Source organism: Panthera tigris, chromosome A2 (assembly GCF_018350195.1).
Source record: "Panthera tigris isolate Pti1 chromosome A2, P.tigris_Pti1_mat1.1, whole genome shotgun sequence".
Classification (NCBI taxonomy): Eukaryota; Metazoa; Chordata; class Mammalia; order Carnivora; family Felidae; genus Panthera; species Panthera tigris.
This window is the reverse complement of record NC_056661.1, coordinates 912,060-935,992: the sequence shown is the minus strand read 5'-3', so window position 1 is coordinate 935,992 and position 23,933 is coordinate 912,060. Positions and strand designations below refer to the sequence as shown.

General features: G+C 63.0%; 1 protein-coding gene and 1 long non-coding RNA gene across 2 annotated transcripts; one reads left to right on the top strand and one right to left on the bottom strand.

The window, feature by feature from the left end:
* Positions 1-261: 261 nt before the first annotated feature.
* On the top strand, positions 262-8,651 carry MEX3D (mex-3 RNA binding family member D). Its single transcript, XM_042977458.1, has 4 exons — positions 262-345; positions 497-965; positions 7,075-8,457; positions 8,562-8,651. Exons 1-4 carry the CDS (start codon positions 262-264, stop codon positions 8,597-8,599), a joined length of 1,974 nt encoding a protein of 657 aa, XP_042833392.1. The 3' UTR covers positions 8,600-8,651.
* Positions 8,652-19,130: 10,479 nt separating this feature from the next.
* On the bottom strand, positions 19,131-20,210 carry LOC122236356. Its single transcript, XR_006214419.1, has 3 exons — positions 19,813-20,210; positions 19,378-19,701; positions 19,131-19,276 (listed from the first exon to the last, which is right to left on the bottom strand). It is a non-coding gene; the product is annotated as an uncharacterized LOC122236356 (long non-coding RNA).
* Positions 20,211-23,933: the final 3,723 nt, after the last annotated feature.

Sequence of the window (23,933 nt, the reverse complement as noted above, 5' to 3'; positions counted from 1 at the left end):
CGCGCGTGCGCCTTGCCGGCGCCCCATTGTTGGCCGCGCGCGCGTCACGGGGCGGGGCGGCGGCGGCCGGAGGAGGGCGGCGGGCGGGCGGGAGGGAAGCAGCGTCCGCGCCGCCGCCGCCGCCGCCGCCGCCGCCGCCCGCGCCGCCGCCGCCGCCGAGCCCCCGCCGCCGAGCAGCAAGCAGAGTCGCGCCGCCCCGCCGCCCGCGGCCCGAGCAGCCCCGCGCCGCCGCCCCGCCCGCCGCGCCCGCCCCGCCGCTGGATGCCGGGGGCCGGCGGCCCAGCTCTCAGAGGCGGAGCGCGGCGGCGGCGCGGGCGGCGGCGGCGGCGGCGCGGGCGGCCGGCGGCCGAGAGGCAGGGGCGCGGGCCCGAGCGCTAGCGCCGCCATGCCCGGCTCCACCGGCCAGCCCGACGGCGGCGGCGGCGACCCCAGCCCGCGCCCGCCCCCCCCGCCCCCGCCGCCCCCGCCGCCCCCGCCGCCGCCGCCCCTGCCCGAGGGCGCCGAGGAGGCCGCGCCCGACGACGCGGCCGCTGCCGCCGCCGCGCTGCGCCTGGCGCTGGACCAGCTCTCGGGGCTGGGGCTGGGGGGCGCGGGCGGCCCGGACGACGAGGGGGCGGCCGCGGGCGGCGGGGACGGCGGGGCTGCGGCGGCGGGCGGCGCGGACGGCGGGGCGGCGGCCGAGCCCGCGCCCCCCGACGGGCCGGAGGCGGGCGCACCCGCGGTGGCCGAGGCGGTGGCGCCGGGCTCGCTGCCGCTGCTGGAGCCCGACGTGAGCCCGCCGCCGCCCCGGCCGTCGCCGCCCGACGTGTTCGCTGGCTTCGCGCCGCACCCCGCGGCCCTCGGCCCCTCGACGCTGCTGGCCGAGCAGATGAACGTGATCGGCAGCCGCAAGAAGAGCGTGAACATGACCGAGTGCGTGCCCGTGCCCAGTTCCGAGCACGTCGCCGAGATCGTGGGTCGCCAGGGTGAGTGGCCGCCGTCTGGGGCGCCGCGCCCTGCTTCCCGGGGTCCCCGCGCCGCTCGCCCTGGGGAGGGGGCCTCCCCAGCCCAGCCCAGCCCTGCCCGCGGCCGGACGCCAGACCCTGGCCACGCCCCGCGTGTGGGCTCCGGGCCTCAGTGGCCGCCTGTGCGCCTTTGTCCTGCCGTGGGCCGCGCGAGAAAGTTGGGCGCAGCCCGCGCTCCTCCTCTCTGCGCTCCGGCCGCCGCTGCCTTTGTCTGGACGCCCCCAGCCGGGTCAAGGTCCTCCGTGCAGCACCTCTGCCCAGGTCCTGGGTCGCCAGCGGTGGCATCCGAGGACCAGGAGGCTGGGCTGGGCGGTGGGCGCTCCACACCCAAAGCAGGCATGGGGCGGGGCTCGCTGGGGCTTGAGGGGGGCTTGGGGGCGGGGCGGGGGGGGGGTGCTCAGGCAGGGTCGAGACAGAAGTTGGGCGTACAAAGAGGGTATACATCTCCACTTGCCAGCCTGGGGGCCCTGCTGGGGGTGTGGGGCCGGAGGACAGGATGAGGATCCCCACCCCACTGTCAGCCCCAAGTCGGGGATTTGGGGACATGCTTAAGGACCAGCTGTAAAAGCTCTCCTGGGGTCCAGCCTCGTAGCCCTCCCCTGGCAGGCCGTGGCAGCAGACCCCGGGGTGTGGGGGTCCTGGTAACAGCATTGTCAGAGAGTCCCTGTGGCCTCCCCATTGTTCTCTTTGTTAGAGAGCCAGTCTGAGATTTGCAGGGTGACATCAGGCCGGCGGCCGCTCATTGGCCCTGGAGCTGCGGGCGGGCGGGAGGATGGTGGGCAGTTCTCCTCCGGACACACGCCCACCCACCCTTTCAGCCGGCAGCCCCCAGCCCCAGCTCTCTCCTGCCTGCACCTCTCTGTGCCCCGCTCCCGGCTTAGAGGCCAGGTTCTAGAACGTGGGGTGGGGTCTGGGCGGGGTTTGAGATGGTGCTGCAAGACAGGCTGGCCTTGGAGCGCCGGCTCAGTAACGGGGGGGGGGGGGGGGGGGCTTGAATCGCACGGTGACTTGTCACCTTGCCACCAGGGGCAGAGGGACCACAGGGGCGCCCCCGACACGCTGCCCTCTGGGAGTTCCGGGTGGGAGGGGTGGTTTGCCCAGTTAGTCCTCCTGCTTTCCGTGCAGATGTCGTGCCTGGGTGAGGGCCCAGGAGTTGGGGGTAGGGGAGGGGACAGGCGGGTCTCGGAGCCAGCACAGCAGGACTCCAGCCTGACGCTTCCCGCCGCCACCCTATTGCAGTCCCTTCCCAGTCCCGGTCCCCCACACCTGTCCTGGGAGGTATAACCAGACCTTGCCCTGTGCTGGGGGCTGGGGGGTGGGGCAGACGTGGAAACCCAGCCCCGGGGGCTGTTGTCCAAAATCAGTAGGCTGATCTGCTGGCTGGTTGGGGGGACACGACCCCAGAGCACGAGGGCATGTTCCCCGTGAACGCGCGTGTCCTGGCACCCTGGGGGTCCTTCCGGACAGGCCGAGCCCACACCAGTGTTCTTGGGAGTCAAGCAGAGAGCGCCCCGACCTATGCCTTTGGTCGTAGAGGACCAAGCTGCCGCCCGACCTCCTGGGTGGTGTTTTGGCACCCGTTTATTGGGTGTCCGTTTGGGGTCTTGCTGGTGGCAGACAGGAAGGCAGGCTGTCGGGGTGCAGACTGGGCCGGCCCCGTGACCCAAGGCGGGTGGGATCTCTTCTCTGGGGTCGGGGGACAGCACCTCCCTCGGGGGATTTGTGAGGGTTCCCAAGCTAGAGAGCGCTTTTGGTGCTTAAGTTTATGTGTTTATCTTGAGAGAGGGAGAGAGAAAGAGCGTGCGGGCCAACCTGAGCAGGGCAGGGGTCGAGAGGGAGAGAGAACCCCAAGCAGGCTCTGCCCTGTGAGCACAGAGCTCCGTGCCGGCCTTACACTCACGAGCCGTGAGATCATAACCCGAGCGGAAATCAAGAGTCGGACGCTAAACCGACAGAGCCCGCCTGGCGCCCCTCAAGCAGGAGGGCTGTAAGCGTGGCCCCAGGCTGGCGTGTGGTACGTCCCGTAAGCGGGACGCGGGGTATCCGGTAGGGAAGCGTGACCTCGGGACTGGTTGGCACCTTGAATCTCTCGGCTCTAGGACCAGTTGTGGCTGCCGTCTTCTCCGGCCCAGCTGCCAAGCACAGCCTGGAAGGCTGTGCCCCAGTCCTGCCCCCCCCCCACTCCGCTCCCCGATCTGCCCCCCACCTTGTGGGTTCCCGGACACGAAGCCTGCCCCTTCCTACTGTTCAGGCCCTCACCAGCGCAGGCCCTGAACTCCTCAAGACCCGGGCCCAGGACCACTCACTCCATCCCCTAGTGGCCAGGCCAGCATCGCACAGACCTGGGGTCGACCCTTCCCCCGGCCCTCACCTGAGCTGTGTTTTCAATCTTAGAGTGGGTTCCCGCACCCTCCGGGGACAGGGTAGGCGACCCCAGACGCCGAGAGTTCGCTCTCCTCCCTCGGGTTGCAGCGCCTACAAGGTGCCTGCCTGGGGGCCTCGGCCTGCCCCGCCCCGCTGAGCCTCAAGAGATCCCCCAGAGAAGGTTCCCTGTAGCTGCGGGTCACGGGGGACAGACACGGGCCAAGGCCGGGTCGGCAGGGCTGGGATTTGAACCTTAGTCCCTTGGGCTCGGTCTGCGCCGCAGGGAACAGAGGTGGGGCCCAGGAGAGGACTTTACCTTCCACAGCTCTGGGGTTGGGGGGACACGACCCCATTTTACAGGCAGGAAAAGCGCGACTCCACAAAGAGTCAGGGTGGTCTCCCTCCAGCCTGTCAGCAAGGTGCCCACTTGCCCCAGGTATGACCTTGGGCCCGGTCCTCCTCAGAGCCTCCGGCTAGCTTGCACCCTTGCTGGGCGTGTCCCTGTGGGGCTGGGCTGGGCTGGGCTGGGTCAAAGTCGTGGGCAGCTGCCTGGAGGTTTGGGTCAGGAAGGAGTGAGTGATACCAGAGACGAGCTGGTGCTCAGCCACACCGGGTCCCTCTGTCTCTGCTGCCGTCAGGCTGGGGTCCGCGCTCTCGGGCTGGCCTCCCTCAGTGGGGGGAAGCCTGCTTTGCCCACTGCTCTCCCGCGCCGGCCCCCCCCCCCCCACCCGGAGCCCGGCCCCAGCGCTGCGGGCCTCGGCGCTCTTACTGGCAGTTGGGGGCGCTGCGGGGCTGTGCTGGGGCCCAGGCCCCCCTGTTTCTGTGTGTCCGCTGTGGGGCGCAGAAAGAAGGGGTTTCTGGGTTGGGGGTTCCTGGTGTCGGTGAGCGTAGACCTGGCCTGCCGTGCCCGCATCGCCCGCACGGGCCAGCTCCCCCCGCCCACCAAACGGACCGCCCCACGGTGACGCGGCCTCCCCCCACAGGACTGCAGCCCATTTGGGCCCTGCCTTGGGGACAGCACTGCGCTGGTCATTGTGAGGATGTGTCCCAGCCCTGTCCTTCCGAACTCTGCCCCCACAGTTCCCTCTGCCGGGCACCCTGGGAGTCCTCCCCTGGTTCGGGTCCTCCTTGCAGGGGCCAGCCTGTCTGTGGTCTCTGTGTGGGGTCCCTGGGGCAGCACACGGGTGGCCAGGACCCCAGAATGAGGTCACATGAGGGTTGGGACCTGGCTCTGCACGGGGACCCTCGGCAACCCCATACGAGGGCGGAGGCCCAACTGCAGTGAGGTGGGAGGTGCTGGGGCGGGGCAGAGACAGCCTCAGGGCGGTCACCCCCTTTCCCTGGGCGCACCTGCCCGAGGTGGCTTCCTGGTGGCAGGGCCCGGGAGTCTGCATTTCAGCCCGGGACCAGCCGTAAGTGGTGGCCCCCAGGGTTCCCCCCAAGCGGGAGGCTTGGTCCCTGCCATCACCCACTCTGGCCTCACTGGCTTGTACCCACCAGGGCGGGAAGGTAGCTGGTTCACGCTCGGGGCCTCGGTTTCCCAGACCTGGCGGCCCCACCTCCCCCTCAAACTCTGTCATTTCTTGGGGTCTCGGCGAGGGTGGGGCTTGGCTCCAATGGTGTCACCGCGGAAATGCGTCTCCTCTTGGCCGCTGGAGGCTCCGTCCAGGGCCACCTTTGGGGGGGGGGGGCAGGATGGGTGCCAGTTCTGTGTGAGGGGAACCAGGCTGCTTCCCTGCGCAGGGGGCGCCCCCCCACCCCGGTTTCCTCTCCCACCCTGGCTCCGGTGACCCCCCACCCCTTCTCCCGGCCTTGTTCCCTGTCCTCTGCACGGGCCTGCTGGCCGTGCACACGCAGGTGACGGCTGGGCACCTGCCTGGGGGCACCTGCCAGTCCGTGGCCCTTGTGGCCCCAGACCCATGAGGCCGGGTCAGTTTGTGCCCTTCTCTTACCCGTGAGGAAACAGACACGGGACGGTCCTTTGAGCGGCCCCTGTGACCCCCGTGCACTGATCCTCACAGGCCACCAGCAGGGGGAGCTCAGGAAGTAGGCTGAGAAGTGCGTGCTGGGACCCTGGTGCAGTCAGTATGGGCTTCCTGGAGGAAGGGGTGCTGGGCGGTGACTGGATGCAGAGAAGGGGGTGCAGGCAGGCAGCACTGAGGACACTGTTAAGGAGGGTAAAGGCCGTGTGGGGGCAGGGAGGCCAGGGTGGGCGGAGCTCCCGGAGAGGGTCCGGACTGACACGTGTGGTTTGAAAGCTTACCCACCAGCCGCCACATGGGGAGGGGACCATCTGGACAGAAGTGGAGACGGGTCCGGGTCAGGGTGGGTTTTGGAGGGATGCCAGTGAGGCGGTGAGCCACTGAGGGAGGACACGGGGGTGGGGGCTCAGGACCCAGGGGATGGGCCACGCCCCACCCTCCACCCTCCCCGGGAGGGTTCCAACCCCATTCACTTGGCTGTGCTTTTGCTCAAAGCTCTGGACGGGCCTGCTGTCCTTGGGCTCAGGGTGGGGCTGCCCCTGGGACAACCCTGCCACCTCCCAGGGTTCCCTCATGCCGAGCAGTCGCCCCCCCCCCCCCGGTCTGGTGCATCTTGGATTCCTTCCAGGGCAGGTGCGCTGGTCCCCCAGCTTTGTAAGCTTCTACCTGAGAAGTCGGCAACAGTGTTATCCCTCACCTGAGCGCCCTCTGTATTGAAACAGTATCCCCGTGTCCCTCTTGCCGCCCAGAGCCGGGGGGGGAGGGTCACCCAGACTCAGGATGTCTCAGAAGGCCCCCCAGAGAGGAGGTGGGGGTGTCAGACGCCTGGACAGGCACCCCATCACAGCCCGGGCCTCTCAGCCCACGCTGCACGCCGATACTCCGGTGCCCCCCACGGTGTCAGGACCCCGCCCGGCCTGCGACAGCGCAGTGCTGTGTCCGTGAGCATCATTCCCTCGGGGGCTGGGACCACAGGACCTTCGGGTAGAGTGAGGGTGCAAGAGACTGAGTGAGACCTGGGCTCCCTGTGGGCTGGCGTGGGGGGGGGGGGTCAGCTGGCCAGGAGAAAATCCCAGGCGTTGATGGGGACTCCGTGTCGGGGGTCTGCATTAGCGTCCCGGGACTGACAGAACAGACTGGGTGGCTTGAAACAATAGAAACGAATCCCCCCACGGAGCGCGGGCATACGAATGCAGGGTGTTGGCTGGGCCACGCTCCCTCCAGGAGGAGGGGGATCGTCTCCCGAACTTGCTCACCTAGCTTCTGGTGGTGGCCGCCGGTCCCCTGCGCCCGGGGCCTGTGGCTGCCTCGTCCCAATCGCTGTCTTTGTGTCCCTCTTATAAGGACACCTGTCACTGGGTTCAGGGCTAACCCCATTCCCGTGCGACCTCCTGTTAACTAATTACGCCTGCAAAGACCTTTCCAAATACAGTCCTGTTCACACGGACCGGGTAGACGTGACTTTCGGGGGGCACCATTCAACCCGCAGTGGGGTCCTCCTTGCCTTCTAGCCAAAGCCGCCGCCACCTTCCAGCCTGGGACCAGAGGGGAAACCGAGATGCGTGTCTGAGGACAAAGGCCAGGGTGGAGAGGGCAGCGGGGTGGGGGCTCCCAGCCCTCCCCCCAGCCCCCACCGCGCCGGCCAGCCCCGCAGCTGCTCCTCCAAGGGCTGCCCTGGGGAGGGGCCCCCATCCTTAACTGTCTCTCCCCACCGCCACCCCCAGGGTGCAAGATCAAGGCTCTGCGGGCCAAGACAAACACCTACATCAAGACGCCGGTGCGCGGGGAGGAGCCCGTCTTCATCGTGACCGGCCGCAAGGAGGATGTGGAGATGGCCAAACGCGAGATCCTGTCGGCCGCCGAGCACTTCTCCGTGATCCGCGCCACGCGCAGCAAGGCGGGCGGGCTGCCGGGCGCCGCGCAGGGCCCGCCGCACCTGCCGGGACAGACCACCATCCAGGTGCGCGTGCCCTACCGCGTGGTGGGGCTGGTGGTGGGGCCCAAGGGCGCCACCATCAAGCGCATCCAGCAGCGGACGCACACCTACATCGTGACGCCGGGGCGGGACAAGGAGCCCGTGTTCGCCGTGACGGGCATGCCCGAGAACGTGGACCGGGCGCGCGAGGAGATCGAGGCGCACATCACGCTGCGCACGGGCGCCTTCACGGACGCGGGCCCCGACAGCGACTTCCACGCCAACGGCACCGACGTGTGTCTGGACCTGCTCGGGACGGCCGCCGGCCTCTGGGCCAAGGCCCCCAACCCGGGGCGGCGGCCCCCGGCGCCCACGGCTGGTCTCCGCGGCGACGCGGCCCTGGGCGCGCCGGGGGGCCCCGAGGCCTTCTATGCGGGGGGCCGCGGGGGGCCGCCAGTGCCCGAGGCGGGCCCCGCCAGCCCCTACGGCGGCGCCGGTGGCGCTGGTGGCGGCGGAGGTGGCGGCGGAGGCGGCGGCGGCGGAGGCGGCTCGGGCAACGGGGGCTTCTCCTTCGGCGGCGACGGCCCGGGGGCCCCCTCGGGCCCGCCCGCCCCCGAGGACTGTGACTTCGGCTTCGACTTCCTGGCGCTGGACCTGACCGTGCCCGCCGCGGCCACCATCTGGGCCCCCTTCGAGCGGGCCGCGCCGCTGCCCAACTTCAGCGGCTGCTCGGCCGTCAACGGGGCCCCCGCGCCCCCCGCGCCGGGCGCCCGGCGCAGCAGCGGGACCGGCTCGCCGCGCCACTCGCCCACGCTGCCCGAGCCCGCGGCCCTGGGCCTGGAGCTCCCGCTGGCCCGCCGCGGCGGCGCCGCGGACCCGGTGGGCGCCCTGGGCTGGCGGCCGGCGCCGGGCTCGCTGCCGGCCTTCCCCGCCGCCGCCTCGTTGCCCGGCGGCGCCGCGGCCGCGGCGTGTCCCCCCCTGGACTCCAGCCCCTCCGAGGGCGGCCGCAAGCCCCCGGCCGCCGCCGCCCCGGCCCTGGCGCGCGAGTGCGTGGTGTGCGCCGAGGGCGAGGTGATGGCCGCGCTGGTGCCCTGCGGTCACAACCTCTTCTGCATGGACTGCGCCGTCCGCATCTGCGGCAAGAGCGAGCCCGAGTGCCCCGCCTGCCGCACGCCCGCCACCCAGGCCATTCATATCTTTTCCTAGCGGCCCGGGGCAGGGGTGGGGGGCGGCGGGCGCGGGGGCGGCGGGGGCGGCGCGGCCAGCGTTCACAGACGAGCTTTAACTCGGTCCCAGGCGTGGAGACGGCCGCCCGACGGCACCACAGTTCTTAACCAATAAACAGTATTGAGTCGACAGGTTAAAATAAACCAGAGAGAAAAGGTCTGCCTGCACTTTCTATTTAAGACTCCCCGGCCCCCAGGGTGATCTTTTTACGAAGATTAAAAAAAAAAAATATATATATATATATACACACACACACACACACACATCCGATTTTTACAACTTCCGGTTGTCCTTTGGGACTTGGCGGATTTCAGACGGGACCTGCTGGCCTGGGAGGCGGCCTCAGCCTCCGCAGAGGCCCCTAGGAGGAGAATGCGACGTTTTTACTCCCTGTGGGGGGCTCACCAGTTATCCTTTTGTACGTCAGCGGGGGACAGGCTGGAAGGGTGGGGGGGGGGGGGTGGGGAGGGTCCCAACCAGAAATTTCTAACTTTGTGTTTTTAATTATTAATACCCTTCTGCTGTGGTTTCTGTTGTCAGTTTTTACATTTTTTTAAATTGTGTTTTTTTTAAAACTTTTACTTTTTACCTCTTGTGTATATGTAGGGAATTTATAGGGAAATATGTACTTTATGGAATAAATTTTAAGAACTAAAATATATTTTATTTTAAATAAAGTAACGGACCTTTCATCTTACACAGCTAAATTACTGATTATATATTTGCTGAGCTGACTTAAGGGTTCAGAAAATTGTATCAAGAGTTTTATTTTTTGACTTTAAAGCCTTCTTAATAAAGCCCTTTTGCTACCTGTGAGCCCTTGGCGTGGTGTGGGGCAGGTGGGCGTGGGGGGGAGGGTTGGGGGACGGGGTGCTCAGATCCGGCCCCTTCACCCCCTAATCTTCCAGATGAAGGCATCTGGACTCAGGATACCCCATGTCCAAGCCACACTCTTCCAGAAGCCGGGCCCCGTGTCTGCTTCCAGACGGGAGCATTGGGTCTGCGGAGAAGGTGGTCCAGCCAGGTCCCCTTTCCTGAGGTTCAGGGCCCCCACGTTCCAGGGGGCAGCTGACCATGGGACCAGCTTTGGCTGCTGTGGAGGGAGGGGTGCCAGGCTCTGGGGGGGGGGGTGCGGGGGGTCTCCCGGCCCATTTTGCAGAAGGAGAGACAGGTTGGGAGCCCCACTCGCAGCATGGGTTCTAACACCTCCCAGCCCCAAAGGATGTCTGAGTTGTAGCTGCACATGCCATCCCTCACCCTCCAGGTCTAGTGGGGAGCAAGGGGGCCACTAGATGACTGACTTTGGCCCAGAGTCGGGACTGTGGGACCACGGGTTGGACCATCTGCAGTCAGCGGGTGCCACCAGAGTTCCCAAGGAGAGGAAGAATGCTCGGGAGTGAGTGGAGGGTGGGGTAGGAGGCATGGGACGCGGTGACAGGGAGGGCCCAGGACTGCTCTGGAGACAAGCTTGGGAGCCAGGGGCCCACGGGCTGCTGGCTTCAGTGGGCGGTGAGGAGGGGCCTGCAGAACAGAGCCTGCTAGGAAAGCTAGGAAGGCCTGGTGGAGCCACCTGGAGGGCTTCCAGGAGGAGGCGGGGGGGGGGGGGGGGGGCTCCGGAAGACAGGTGGGGCAACAGGAGGGGCAGATGGATGGGGAACCCCGTGGGCAGGTCCCCAGGGAGTGGTGGCCGCGTCAGCCCCTCCACCTGACCAGCGGCACCTGGGGCTGCGGGCCCGGGGTGGGTCTCGAACAGCCACACACACCTGGGGCTCCGGTTCACTCTGCCTGGAGTTTCCCCACGTGTGAAACGGGTTCTCCACGCTCTCGGCTCTGGTGAGGATCGCGGCTGAACTGGTTGAGTCATGGCCCCGGAACCTGCGAATGGACCGTATTTGGATAAAGGATCTTGCAGATATAATCGAGGCTCCCCCTGAGTTAAGGCGGACCCCAAGTCTCATGACGAGCATCCTTATAAAGGACATGCATACAGGGGCCCCTGGGCCGCTCGGTCGGTTAAGCGCCCGACTCCTGATCTCAGCTCAGGTCATGGTCTCACGGTTGGTGAGTTCGAGCCCCGCATCGGGCTCTGCGCTGACAGTGCGGAGCCTGCTTGGGATTCTGTCTCTCCCTCTCTCTCTCTCAAAATAAATAACGTTTAAAAAAAAGACACACCCACAGAGGGGGGGATTTGAGACCTGGCCCCACAGAGAGAAGCCATGTGAAGTTGAGCCAGGGACGCCTGGGGCCCCAGAGGCTGGAAGAGGCACAGAGGACCTTCCCTAGAGCCTCCGGAAGGAGCCAACCGTGAGGAGCAAATGCCTCTCACTCGCTTTGTGGCAATGTTACAGCAGCCACGGAAAACAGTACGGGTGGGTGGGCGACACGTGACGTGGGGTCTGGCCCTCAGTTCAGCGGCGGGGTTGAACACGGCTGCAGTGGCCCCAGGTGACCTGGGGTGAAGTCAGGCCGTGGCCATCCCGCCGGAGGCTATGGGGGCAGTGGGAGGTGAGAGTGTGGAGACCAGTCCCCCTGGCATTTTGGACACAAGAAGAAAGCAGCCCCTCGAGGGCCGAGGGGTCAAGGGCAAGACGGGACATCAAGGGGGTCGAAAGTAAGTCCTTGGAAAGGGGGTGGGGGCTGGAGCCCAAGCAAGGGGTTTCTGAAAGATGTAATAGGGGCGGGCCTGATCTGAGCTCTTGCTGTTCTAGAACTTACCAGAAATGTCTGAGGGATGTGCTCGCTCTCTACTGCGGGGCTGTGAAGCTGATGATCAGGATGCCAGAGCTCCTGGGGCCCCCGGGGAAAGCTGAGACCCCAGGTGGATTCTTGAGCTTGCCATTTGAGGCCCTGGATCCAGCTGTGCCTGAAGGCAGTCCATCCCGACCTCTTAGTTATGAGTGCCAGTAAGCTCTCCTGCTTTGCTTGAGCCATTGTGAGCTGGACTAACTCCAACTCATAACCACCTACGGGGGCTATATTCCTGGCCAGAGGGCTGGGGAGCGTTTCCTGGGGTCAGGGATGCTCAGCAAAAGTGCAGCTTCTTCACATCTGGGCACACTCTGGGCAGCCAAAGACTGAGACAAGTTTTCGTCGCCCTCTGGGTTCACGGGCTCAGCACATCAATGTGACTCTCACCCAGTATCTGCTGAGAAGGCCTTCATTCCGTGTCTCATCAGATTTCAGGGAGGTGCTGAAGTGTAACCCCATGGTTCTCCCATCTGCAAAGTGGGTTCGCTGCGGGAACGGTAAGTCACCTGCATGACCACGTGTTCCCTTGACAGTTCCCTGGGACAGGAGGGATATGTCACCTCATGCCCACCAGTGTAGGGAAAGAATCTCTAAAGACAGACAGACCACCTTCCTGCTTCACGACCCTGGGCATGTTATCTCCCTGACCTCAGTTTTCTTATCTGTAAAATGGGGGCTTAATCGGGGCTTAATCACCTGTAGGTTAATGCAAAGCCTGACACATGTTACATGCTGGCTTGTAGTAGTTCCCGCCCTCCATCTGTGCCCTCAGAGAATACATTCTGGAGGGGATCAATGCGGACACAACCCCTCTGGGGCCGGGAAAACTCCAACCAACCACACAGAAGAATAAACAATGCCTGGAACCTGGAAGGTGCTTAGTATTTGTTGGATGGATGGAGAGATGGATGGATGAGTAAATAGACAGGTGGAGGGTGAGTGAATGAATGCATGGATGACGGATAGTGAGTGATGGATGGTGGGTGGAGGGATGGAGGGATGGGGGATGGAGGGATGGTGGATGGAGGGATGGAGGGATGGAGGGATGGAGGGATGGTGGATGGAGGGATGGAGGGATGGTGGATGGAGGGATGGAGGGATGGTGGGTGGAGTGATGGAGGGATGGTGGGTGGAGTGATGGAGGGATGGTGGGTGGAGAGATGGAGGGATGGAGGGATGGTGGGTGGAGAGATGGAGGGATGGAGGGATGGTGGGTGGAGGGATGGAGGGATGGAGGGATGGTGGGTGGAGGGATGGAGGGATGGAGGGATGGAGGGATGGAGGGATGGTGGGTGGAGGGACGGAGGGATGGTGAGTGGAGGGACGGAGGGATGGTGGGTGGAGGGACGGAGGGATGGTGGGTGGAGGGATGGTGGGTGGAGGGATGGGGGATGGAGGGATGGAGGGATGGAGGGATGGTGGGTGGAGGGACGGAGGGATGGTGAGTGGAGGGACGGAGGGATGGTGGGTGGAGGGACGGAGGGATGGTGGGTGGAGGGATGGTGGGTGGAGGGATGGAGGGATGGTGGGTGGAGGGATGGGGGATGGAGGGATGGAGGGATGGAGGGATGGAGGGATGGTGGATGAAGGGATGGAGGGTGGAGAGATGGTGGGTGGAGGGATGGAGGGATGGTGGGTGGAGAGATGGAGGGATGGTGGATGGAGGGATGGAGGGATGGTGGGTGGAGGGATGGAGGGTGGAGGGTGGAGGGATGGAGAAATGGTGGATGGAGGGATGGAGGGATGGAGGGACGGTGAGTGGAGGGATGGGGATGGAGGGATGGTGGATGGAGGGATGGAGGGATGGTGGGTGGAGGGATGGAGGGATGGTGGATGGAGGGATGGAGGTATGGTGGGTGGAAGGATGGAGGGATGGAGGGATGGAGGGATGGTGGGTGGAGGGTTGGAGGGATGGTGGGTGGAGGGATGGGGGATGGAGGGATGGAGGGATGGAGGGATGGAGGGATGGTGGATGAAGGGATGGTGGGTGGAGGGATGGGGGATGGAGGGATGAAGGGATGGTGGGTGGAGGGATGGAGGGATGGTGGATGGAGTGATGGAGGGATGGTGGTGGAGGGATGGAGGGATGGAGGGTGGAGAGATGGAGGGATGGTGGGTGGAGGGATGGAGGGATGGAGGGATGGAGGGATGGTGGGTGGAGGGATGGAGGGATGGTGGGTGGAGGGATGCAGGGATGGGGGATGGAGGGATGGAGGAATGGAGAGATGGTGGGTGGAGGGATGGGTGATGGAGGGATGGAGGGATGGTGGATGAAGGGATGGTGGGTGGAGAGATGGAGGGATGGTGGGTGGAGGGATGGAGGGATGGTGGATGGAGGGATGGAGGGATGGTGGGTGGAGTGATGGAGGGATGGTGGGTGGAGTGATGGAGGGATGGTGGGTGGAGAGATGGAGGGATGGAGGGATGGTGGGTGGAGAGATGGAGGGATGGAGGGATGGTGGGTGGAGGGATGGAGGGATGGAGGGATGGAGGGATGGAGGGATGGTGGGTGGAGGGACGGAGGGATGGTGAGTGGAGGGACGGAGGGATGGTGGGTGGAGGGACGGAGGGATGGTGGGTGGAGGGATGGTGGGTGGAGGGATGGGGGATGGAGGGATGGAGGGATGGAGGGATGGTGGGTGGAGGGACGGAGGGATGGTGAGTGGAGGGACGGAGGGATGGTGGGTGGAGGGACGGAGGGATGGTGGGTGGAGGGATGGTGGGTGGAGGGATGGAGGGATGGTGGGTGGAGGGATGGGGGATGGAGGGATGGAGGGATGGAGGGATGGTGGATGAAGGGATGGAGGGTGGAGAGATGGTGGGTGGAGGGATGGAGGGATGGTGGGTGGAGAGATGGAGGGATGGTGGATGGAGGGATGGAGGGATGGTGGGTGGAGGGATGGAGGGATGGAGGGTGGAGGGATGGAGAAATGGTGGATGGAGGGATGGAGGGATGGAGGGACGGTGGGTGGAGGGATGGGGATGGAGGGATGGTGGATGGAGGGATGGAGGGATGGTGGGTGGAGGGATGGAGGGATGGTGGATGGAGGGATGGAGGTATGGTGGGTGGAAGGATGGAGGGATGGAGGGATGGAGGGATGGTGGGTGGAGGGTTGGAGGGATGGTGGGTGGAGGGATGGGGGATGGAGGGATGGAGGGATGGAGGGATGGAGGGATGGTGGATGAAGGGATGGTGGGTGGAGGGATGGGGGATGGAGGGATGAAGGGATGGTGGGTGGAGTGATGGAGGGATGGTGGGTGGAGAGATGGAGGGATGGAGGGATGGTGGGTGGAGAGATGGAGGGATGGAGGGATGGTGGGTGGAGTGATGGAGGGATGGTGGGTGGAGTGATGGAGGGATGGTGGGTGGAGAGATGGAGGGATGGAGGGATGGTGGGTGGAGAGATGGAGGGATGGAGGGATGGTGGGTGGAGGGATGGAGGGATGGAGGGATGGAGGGATGGAGGGATGGTGGGTGGAGGGACGGAGGGATGGTGAGTGGAGGGACGGAGGGATGGTGGGTGGAGGGACGGAGGGATGGTGGGTGGAGGGATGGTGGGTGGAGGGATGGGGGATGGAGGGATGGAGGGATGGAGGGATGGTGGGTGGAGGGACGGAGGGATGGTGAGTGGAGGGACGGAGGGATGGTGGGTGGAGGGACGGAGGGATGGTGGGTGGAGGGATGGTGGGTGGAGGGATGGAGGGATGGTGGGTGGAGGGATGGGGGATGGAGGGATGGAGGGATGGAGGGATGGTGGATGAAGGGATGGAGGGTGGAGAGATGGTGGGTGGAGGGATGGAGGGATGGTGGGTGGAGAGATGGAGGGATGGTGGATGGAGGGATGGAGGGATGGTGGGTGGAGGGATGGAGGGATGGAGGGTGGAGGGATGGAGAAATGGTGGATGGAGGGATGGAGGGATGGAGGGACGGTGGGTGGAGGGATGGGGATGGAGGGATGGTGGATGGAGGGATGGAGGGATGGTGGGTGGAGGGATGGAGGGATGGAGGGATGGAGGGATGGAGGTATGGTGGGTGGAAGGATGGAGGGATGGAGGGATGGAGGGATGGTGGGTGGAGGGTTGGAGGGATGGTGGGTGGAGGGATGGGGGATGGAGGGATGGAGGGATGGTGGATGAAGGGATGGTGGGTGGAGGGATGGGGGATGGAGGGATGAAGGGATGGTGGGTGGAGGGATGGAGGGATGGTGGATGGAGTGATGGAGGGATGGTGGTGGAGGGATGGAGGGATGGAGGGTGGAGAGATGGAGGGATGGTGGGTGGAGGGATGGAGGGATGGAGGGATGGAGGGATGGTGGGTGGAGGGATGGAGGGATGGTGGGTGGAGGGATGCAGGGATGGGGGATGGAGGGATGGAGGAATGGAGAGATGGTGGGTGGAGGGATGGGTGATGGAGGGATGGAGGGATGGTGGATGAAGGGATGGTGGGTGGAGAGATGGAGGGATGGTGGGTGGAGGGATGGAGGGATGGTGGATGGAGGGATGGAGGGATGGTGGGTGGAGGGATGGAGGGATGGTGGATGGAGGGATGGTGGATGGAGGGATGGAGGTGGTGGGTGGAGGGATGGAGGATGGTGGGTGGAGGGATGGAGGGATGGTGGGTGGAGGGATGGAGGGATGGAGGGATGGTGGGTGGAGGGATGGAGGGATGGTGGGTGGAGGGATGGAGGGATGGTGGGTGGAGAGATGGAGGGATGGTGGGTGGAGGGATGGAGGGATGGAGGGATGGTGGGTGGAGGGATGGAGGGATGGTGGATGGAGGGATGGAGGGATGGTGGGTGGAAGGATGGAGGGATGGTGGGTGGAGGGATGGAGAGATGGAGGGATGGTGGATGGAGGGATGGAGGGATGGTGGATGGAGGGATGGAGGGATGGTGGGTGGAGGGATGGAGGGATGGAGGGATGGAGGGATGGAGGGATGGTGGGTGGAGGGATGGATGGAGGTGGGTGGAGGGACGGAGGGATGGGGGATGGAGGGATGGAGGAATGGAGGGATGGTGGGTGGAGGGATGGGCGATGGAGGGATGGAGGGATGGTGGATGAAGGGATGGTGGGTGGAGAGATGGAGGGATGGTGGGTGGAGGGATGGAGGGATGGTGGGTGGAGGGATGGAGGGATGGTGGATGGAGGGATGGAGGGATGGTGGGTGGAGGGATGGAGGGATGGTGGGTGGAGAGATGGAGGGATGGTGGGTGGAGGGATGGAGGGATGGTGGGTGGAGGGATGGAGGGATGGAGGGATGGTGGGTGGAGGGATGGAGAGATGGAGGGATGGTGGATGGAGGGATGGAGGGATGGTGGGTGGAGGGATGGAGGGATGGAGGGATGGTGGGTGGAGGGATGGAGGGATGGTGGGTGGAGAGATGGAGGGATGGGGGATGGAGGGATGGAGGGATGGTGGGTGGAGGGATGGAGGAATGGTGGGTGGGTAAGTCAGAACTTCAGAAGAAGAGAGATGAATTCTGCCCCAGGAATAAGGGGAAGGCTAGATAGAGGGGTTGGTTGGTACTGGGGAGACAGTGTGGCAAAGGCTTGGAGGTGATGGGATCACAGGGCAGGGTCAGGGAACAAAGAGTAGTCAGAGGGACGGGTTACAATACTGGGAGACAAGGTTGAAATGCTTAACTGGAACATGGCCTTGGGACTCCTTTAGTCTCATCCATCCCAGTCAGGCCTTCCACGGCAGTCCCCATTTTTGTCTCCCTCACCCCTGGACCTTAGCCTTTACAAGGGGAAAGTCACACCACCCTATGCTGGAGTTCAGTGGCCAATAGAATTTAAATATAAACGTGGGGGCGCCTGGGTGGTTCAGTCGGTTGAACACCCGACTTAGGCTCGGGTCATGATGTCACGGCTCCTGAGTTCAAGCCCTGCCATCAGGTTCTCTCTTGTCAGCATAGAGTCCCCCCCCACCCCCCCGCCTCTCCCTAGCTTGCACTCTGTCTTACAAATAAATATTAAAAAATTTTAAATAAATGTAAATGTAAACAGCCACATATGGCTGATGGCTCCTATACCGAACAGGATCACTCTAGAATGTTCCAGTCCAGCATTGTCCAACAGAACTTTCTGCGATGATGGGAATGTTCTAGATCTGAGCTCTCCATTACAAGAGCCGCCAGCCAGCCACACCGAGTGACTGAGCATCTGAAAGGTGACTTGTGCCATGAAGAAATGGAACTTTTAGTTTTGCATTAATTAAATTTAAATGGCCACAAACAAGGAAGCATCGGGGAAGGTACTATGCTATGCAGACTTTCAAATACTTTTCAAGCAGGGAAGCAGGAGGGAAGGCCAGAGGGCCTAGAAACTGGGATAACTGTGTGGAGGCCCCAAAACAAGGGTCACAGAGGAGGCGGCATGTCACCTACATGGCAGAGGGGACTGTGCAGGAGGCAGCAAGCCCCGGCCCCTGAGGCGGAGGTGACCCTTGGTGCCTGGGGCGCCCAGCGTCCTCACGAGAGGGAGGCCTCACGAGAGGCCGCGTTGCTGGCCGTGGGGATGAGGAGGGCCCGCGGGCCCAGGATGCGGCGCCTCTGGAAGCCGGAAAAGTGGGGGAGACGGGACTCCTTGGGGCCCCAGGGGAACCAGCCCTGCCCTCGCCTGGGTGTTAGGACCTTTGAGCCCAGCGCTGTTGGAGAACCAGCGTGAGTGGTTTAAGCGGGCAGGTTTGGGGGGGGCTTTGTGCAGCTGCGGTAAAGTTTCCCCAAACCCTTGCAAACACGGCTGACCCTGTGGCCCGCACAGCGAAAATGCAAAATGAGCCCAGACACCGTGTGGTCTGGGAAGGTAAGGATGTGTTCAAACAGCCCACAAGGATGGGGGGGTGTCCAAGGGACACAGGAGCCACCGCAGGAAAAGAGCTCCCGGTGACCAGAGCTGGAGCGATCACCCGGGAAGATACAGGACGCCCAGTTAACCTGAATCATTTCATTTTAATATTTCAGATTTTGCGCGGGTTACTGACCTGAAATTCAGATTGAACAGGATGTCGTGTGTTTGTATTTGCTGTATTTGGCAAGGGGGGGGGGGGGGGGGGATGGAGAGACAGAAATGCATCGATTTACAAAGGCGTGTGCCCGGGAGCTCCGTCTTGGGGCTCCTGAATTCTGCCTGGCAGGTAAAGGTGGGGCCACGGGTGGGGGTGGTTAATAAGGACCAGAACTAAGTGCACAGGTCATTGAGATACCTTGAGGCCTGTTGCTCGCCATAGCCCGGAGCGGGTGTGCTCTGGGGCAGAAGCGGGGTGAAGCCGAAAGCCCCCAAGCACCTGTGCCCCCGCGGGCCCCCTGCGCCTTCCTCAGGACAGGCCCCACCCACGACCGGACTGGGCCAGAGCAGCCCGTGCTCTGTCGCCACCGTGCGGCCCGAACGGCACATGACGCCTCAACGGCCGCGGGGACCGGCGTTGGGCTTGAATTGTGTAAAGTGGAGACTAGGGTCTCTTCGCCCCCCGGGGGTTGTGGGCTCCCTCAGGCCACAAACGGACCCACCTTTTCCACCTTTCACCACTGACCCGTCCCTGGGCCAGCAGCTCAGCCCTGGCACACAGGGGGCACTCCCTAAATGTTTGTTGATTGAGTAAATGACAGGACCCCAAAGAACTGAGTTTTTCCTTTACTCACACCAGATCTGGCCTTGGCCAAGGGTGACACAGGACAACTTGAACTCTCTCTCCATGAGAATTCTCTATCTCCATGAGAATTTTGCCACTGTCCCCAGTAGCAGAAAGGACTCCAGTTCATTGGCTGTTTCTTAAATGTTTATTTTTGAGAGAGAGCGAGCGCGCGGGGAGGGGCAGACAGAGGGAGACACAGAATCCCAAGCAGGCTCCAGGCTCGGAGCTCCAAGCTGTCAGCACAGAGCCCGACGCGGGGCCCGAACCCACAAACTGTGAGATCATGACCTGAGCCGAAGTCAGATGTTTAAACGACTGAGCCGTGCAGGCGCCCCACGAGATGAGGAGGCAGAACGAGGTCCCATGGTGAAGGACACAGGGGCCGGGTCCCAGGACAAGTTCTGAAAGCCAAGCAACAAATGTCGTCTGACTGTAAAAATACATCTGATTACTCTCCCATCTGCAGAGAGAGGTTGAGATTTGCCAGTGGAGAAAATCTCACCTATTTACATGTATTAATTGGGAGCTGAAAACCATTTTCAACCACCTCGGGCAGGAGATGACGGCCGATGTCAATCCTAATCAATCCTACGGACAGCATGGAACCTCGAACACAGTTTTGGTTCCGAACACGTGTTGGAAATCGTCTTGGGGATACACCCAGGGGTGGGCTTCCTGGGCCATACGGTAATCCTGTGTTTAACTTACGGAGGAACCAGCAGCGGGCTTTTTGTGATTGAAGCCTTTACTGAGGCCACTGCAGATTCGCCTGCGGTTGTGAGAAATGCCGCTGAGAAACTCCCTTGTGCACTTGGCCCGGTGCTCCCTGATGGTCACATTTTACAAATCGATAGTCAGTATCTCCACCCGGATATTGTCGTTGATACAATCACCTCCCTTATTTCAATTCACTTGTTTTCATTTTACTCGCACTCACCTGTGTGGTATGGCATCGCCCACAAGTTCACCAGCTGGGGAAATCCGTGCGTCCACCCCGCAAGTGCCCCCCCCCCACCCGTAGCCCTGGCAACCACTCATCTGTCCCCCATTCCTAAGATGTTGTCGCTTCATAAACGTTGTATCAGGAGGCTCTTGTTCTCCGTGACCAGTCTGCGATGGTATGTTCTCACTCGCAGGCTCTCGGGAGTCACCAGGATTTTAAAACTTCCCCGTTTGGCAGGGGGGCAGGTGGACATGCCTCCAGCCACACTTTTCTCCCAGCAGTTACATATCGAGGTCACCCGCGTGCCTCAGTTTCCTCGTCTGGTAAGTGGGGGAGAGAACCCCCGACCCCAAGCCGAGTTACGTGGATTAGAGCAGGCGGGGCACGCGAGGCCGGCGTCCGGGACCTGGCCCCTGCGAAGCTTTATGACGTCACACGCGGTTGCCACAGCAGCAGCCAATCACATCTGCCCGGCTGCGCGCAGGGCCCGGCCCCGCCCCGCCTGCTGCTGATTGGAGGAGGCGTCGCATCGCGCGCTCCCACAGACCAATGGGAACGTGGTCCAGAGGCAGGGCGCGGGGGGAAGCCAAGTTCCCTGCATCCTTCGGAGCATCCATTCTCTCGGCGGCTTCCTCTTAACAAAATAAAAAAGAAAGAAAGGAAGGCCCGGCCTGGCACGCATTCGCTGCCTCTTCTTGAAGCTCCGACCCTTGCAAGCGCCCACCAAAGGGAGGCTAATGATTTTATTTCTTGAGGTGCCCTGTTACCCTGTCTGAAGAAGACTCCAGAAACTCGCAGCGTGGGAGCCCGGGGGGGGGGGCTCCCTGCCCCTCCTGCAGTTCGCACCCTCCGGCTGAGAGCTGGTCTGGGAGGTCACCCAGATACTGTGTCGTGTGGGCCGGCTGCTCACTGAGCCGGCGCCGCTGTGGGGCCGCAGACGGGCGCGGGCAGGCACTGAGGGCAGGGCACTGTGCAAGACGGGCAGCTACATGCTGAGGGTGCTGGGTCCCGGGCTGGGTCCAATGCGTGTTTCGCTACGGCTGAGTGGTACCAAGTCAGCACAAAGCCGAGTGACCTGAAGCAGCGAAATACACTTGTCTTTTTCCTTCATCATTTCTGGAGTTCGGGAAGTGGGAAGAGGTCCAGATGCGTGGTTCTGGCTCGGGGTCTCTCACGAGGTTCTGGTCACAGGCGGGCTGGGGCTGCCCGGTCCGAGGGGCTCAGCTGGGGCCCGAGGACCCGCTCCCAGGCGGCCGGCCGGGGCTGCTGGCGGGAGGCTCGGGCCTCTGAACGGCGCTGTCTGAGCACCATCAGGTCACAGGGGTGAGGGCGCGGAGCCAGCGACCCCAGAGAGCGCCAGGCAGACATCTGCATCTTTTGTGACCCAAGGGTGTGGATAGCAAGACACTGGGGCTGCTGAGTGTCACTCCCAGACGAGGGGTCACCCCCAGAAGACCGTCTGTTGACCGGAAACACACCAAGGCGAAGCAACATGACCAGGGAAGGTCGGCATCCCCTCCCCTCCTCGCGGACCCCTCTCGCTCCTTCCAGGTGATCTGGCTGGGGGCGGGGCAGCCACGTAGCCCAGGCCTGGCCAGTAGGCTTCAACCTGGGACTTCTGCCTGCATTGATGGGAGAGTCTGGCTGACACATTTCCCCCACTTGGCCTCAGAGCCTGCTAACGAGCGAAGTCAAAACAGAAGTTGGTAGCACAAGAGACGGAGAAAGGGAGCGAGAGGCAGAAGGAGTCCTTGGCCTGTGTCCGACTCCCGACCATTTCGGCACTGGAAGCCGGTCCTTTGTGTGAGGAGGGGTTTCTGTCATGTGTAACACGAAGCCACCCACAGGTGAATGGCACAATCACAATGTGCCCACCACGCACGGCGCGTCCCTCGGCCGTGAGCAGGAGCGAGGCGCCCACCCCCGCCGCCCCGCAGACGGACCCCGAGCACTCGACGCTCAGGGAGGGAACCCGACACCAGAGGCCACACGGGGTGTGAGTCCACGTGTGTGAACGTCCAGAACAGGCTCATCCACGGACGGGAAGGGGTCTCGTGGGGGCCGGGGGCTGGGGGAGGTGGCTGCTAATGGGGGTGGAGTTTCCTCTTGTGCTCATGGAATGTTCTGGAACTAGATGGAAGTGGTGGTTGCATAACATTATGAATGCATCAACGCCACTGAGTTCTACACTTGAAGTTTATTATTTATTTTATTTTAAGAGAGAGAAACAGAGAGAATCCCAAGCAGGCTCCCCACTGTCAGCACAAAGCCCGGCCACATGGGGCTTGATCTCAAGAACCACGAGATCACGACCTGAGCTGAAGTCTAGAGTCAGACAGCCGACTGAGCCACGCGGGTGGCCCTGAGTTATGCACTTTAAAATGGTTAACGGGCTGGGGAAAAAATACAAAAAATAAAATAAAATAAATAAAATGGTTAATGGGTGGGTCAGTCGGTTGAGCGCCCGACTTCAGCTCAGGCCATGATCTCACGGTGTGAGGGTTCGAGCCCCGCGTCGGACTCTGTGCTGACGGCTCCGAGCCTGGAGCCTGCTTCCGATTCTGTGTCTCCCTCTCTCTCAGCCCCTCCCCTGCTCACACACACACTCTGTCTCAAAAATAAACATGAAAAAATTTTTTTAAATGGTTAATTGCATGTTATGTAAATTTCATGTCCATACTACTACTAATAGGGCAAAAACAGCAGGATGTATATATCCAGTGTTTTCTGTCTCCCTTCTGCCAGTTCCTGTCCCACCCACAGCCCCTTCCTCCCAGGTTCTCCCAGGGCTCTTCAGCTCCCGCCCCTCTTGTGCACGAGAGTTTCTCCTCCCACGTCAGGCCACACCAAGGCATGCGGCCTCCCGACCTCCCTCGGCCCGAAGAGCCGGCTTTCCCTCCTCCCTCCCTTGCACTGGCAGCGGGCGGGAGGCGGGCCTTCACACGCAGGCGCAGAAATGCATCCAGGCACATGGTTGAGGGAAAAGGCAAGGGCGCATTGATGGTTTCCTTCTTCGCTGGGGAAACCTGAGGGCCGGTGCCCCCGCGACCTCCCCAGGAAGGCGGCCGCTCTGCCAGTTTGCAACTTGTCACAAGTAGATGGCATCCACGTTACACTTTTGGAATCGACAGTAAGTGGCTCAGCAGGGACAGCTTGCAGGGTGCCCGGGGGCCGCTCTGGTCCCAAGGGCGCCCGCAGCGCAGGGGGTCCTGAGCGGGGCGGCGATCTGCCTGGGAGGCACCCCCCAACCCCCTGTCCTCTCTCCTGACGGGTATGACATGACGCGGGCGCCAGCCGAGGGACAATGACAGCGATGGCGGTGGGCAGGGTGCTGCATGGGCACCGGAAGCCACCCCTCCCCCACAATGTTGCTTTTCATCTTCACTGTTTGCTTCCCTGACTCCAATAAAATTAAGCATCAGGCCTGTGAATACTTCAGTTTCTCTAAAGCAGGGTCTCTCCCCGGCACTGGGGACTTAGGGGCATCCGGGTACCCTGGGGACGGAGCCGCACCCTGGCCCCACCCCCTTGATGTAGGACCGCCCCCACCCATCCCCCTCCCACGTGACAGCTGCCGACCCCACACCCCCTGGGGGCAGGACCGCCCCCACCAAGGACTCTCTAAAGGCTGAGGGCATTTTAAAAAATGATATGGGGCGCCTGGGTGGCTCAGTGGGTTAAGTGTATGACTTCGGCTCAGGTCATGACCTCATGGTTTGTGGGTTCGAGCCCCATGTGGGGCTCCGTGCTGACAGCTCGGAGCCTGGAGCCTGCTTCAGATTTTGTGTCCCCCTCTCTCTCTGCCCCTGCCCTGATGGCACTCTCTCAAAAATAAATACAAAGTTTAAAAAAAACAAAAAAAAAGTCTCCCAGCAGTCGGCATCAGGGAGCAGCCGGCCTCCCCAAGCCTCCAGTCTCAAAATCTCAGCCGTCCCTGGGCTGTTTGCTGGCTGGCCGGTCCTTTCCGGAATTCGTGTCCCTGTGAGAATAGGCTGCGTGTAGCTCCCGGTCGTCGGCCGGCCCTGGGAGCACATGTCCCCTGGCTGTCACAAGACGCCTTCCCTGCAGAGCACGGGCCACCGACTTCCCTGCCCCGCCACTGAGCAAAGGTCACA

Bases quoted from the DNA above. Each gene is read 5' to 3' on its own strand.
- MEX3D (XM_042977458.1), top strand. From the start codon at position 262: ATGCCGGGGGCCGGCGGCCCAGCTCTCAGAGGCGGAGCGCGGCGGCGG. The intron at 346-496 runs GCCGAGAGGCAG...CCCCTGCCCGAG, and splicing joins GGCGGCGCGGGCGGCCGGCG to GGCGCCGAGGAGGCCGCGCC. The intron at 8,458-8,561 runs ATATCTTTTCCT...ACTCGGTCCCAG, and splicing joins GCCCGCCACCCAGGCCATTC to GCGTGGAGACGGCCGCCCGA.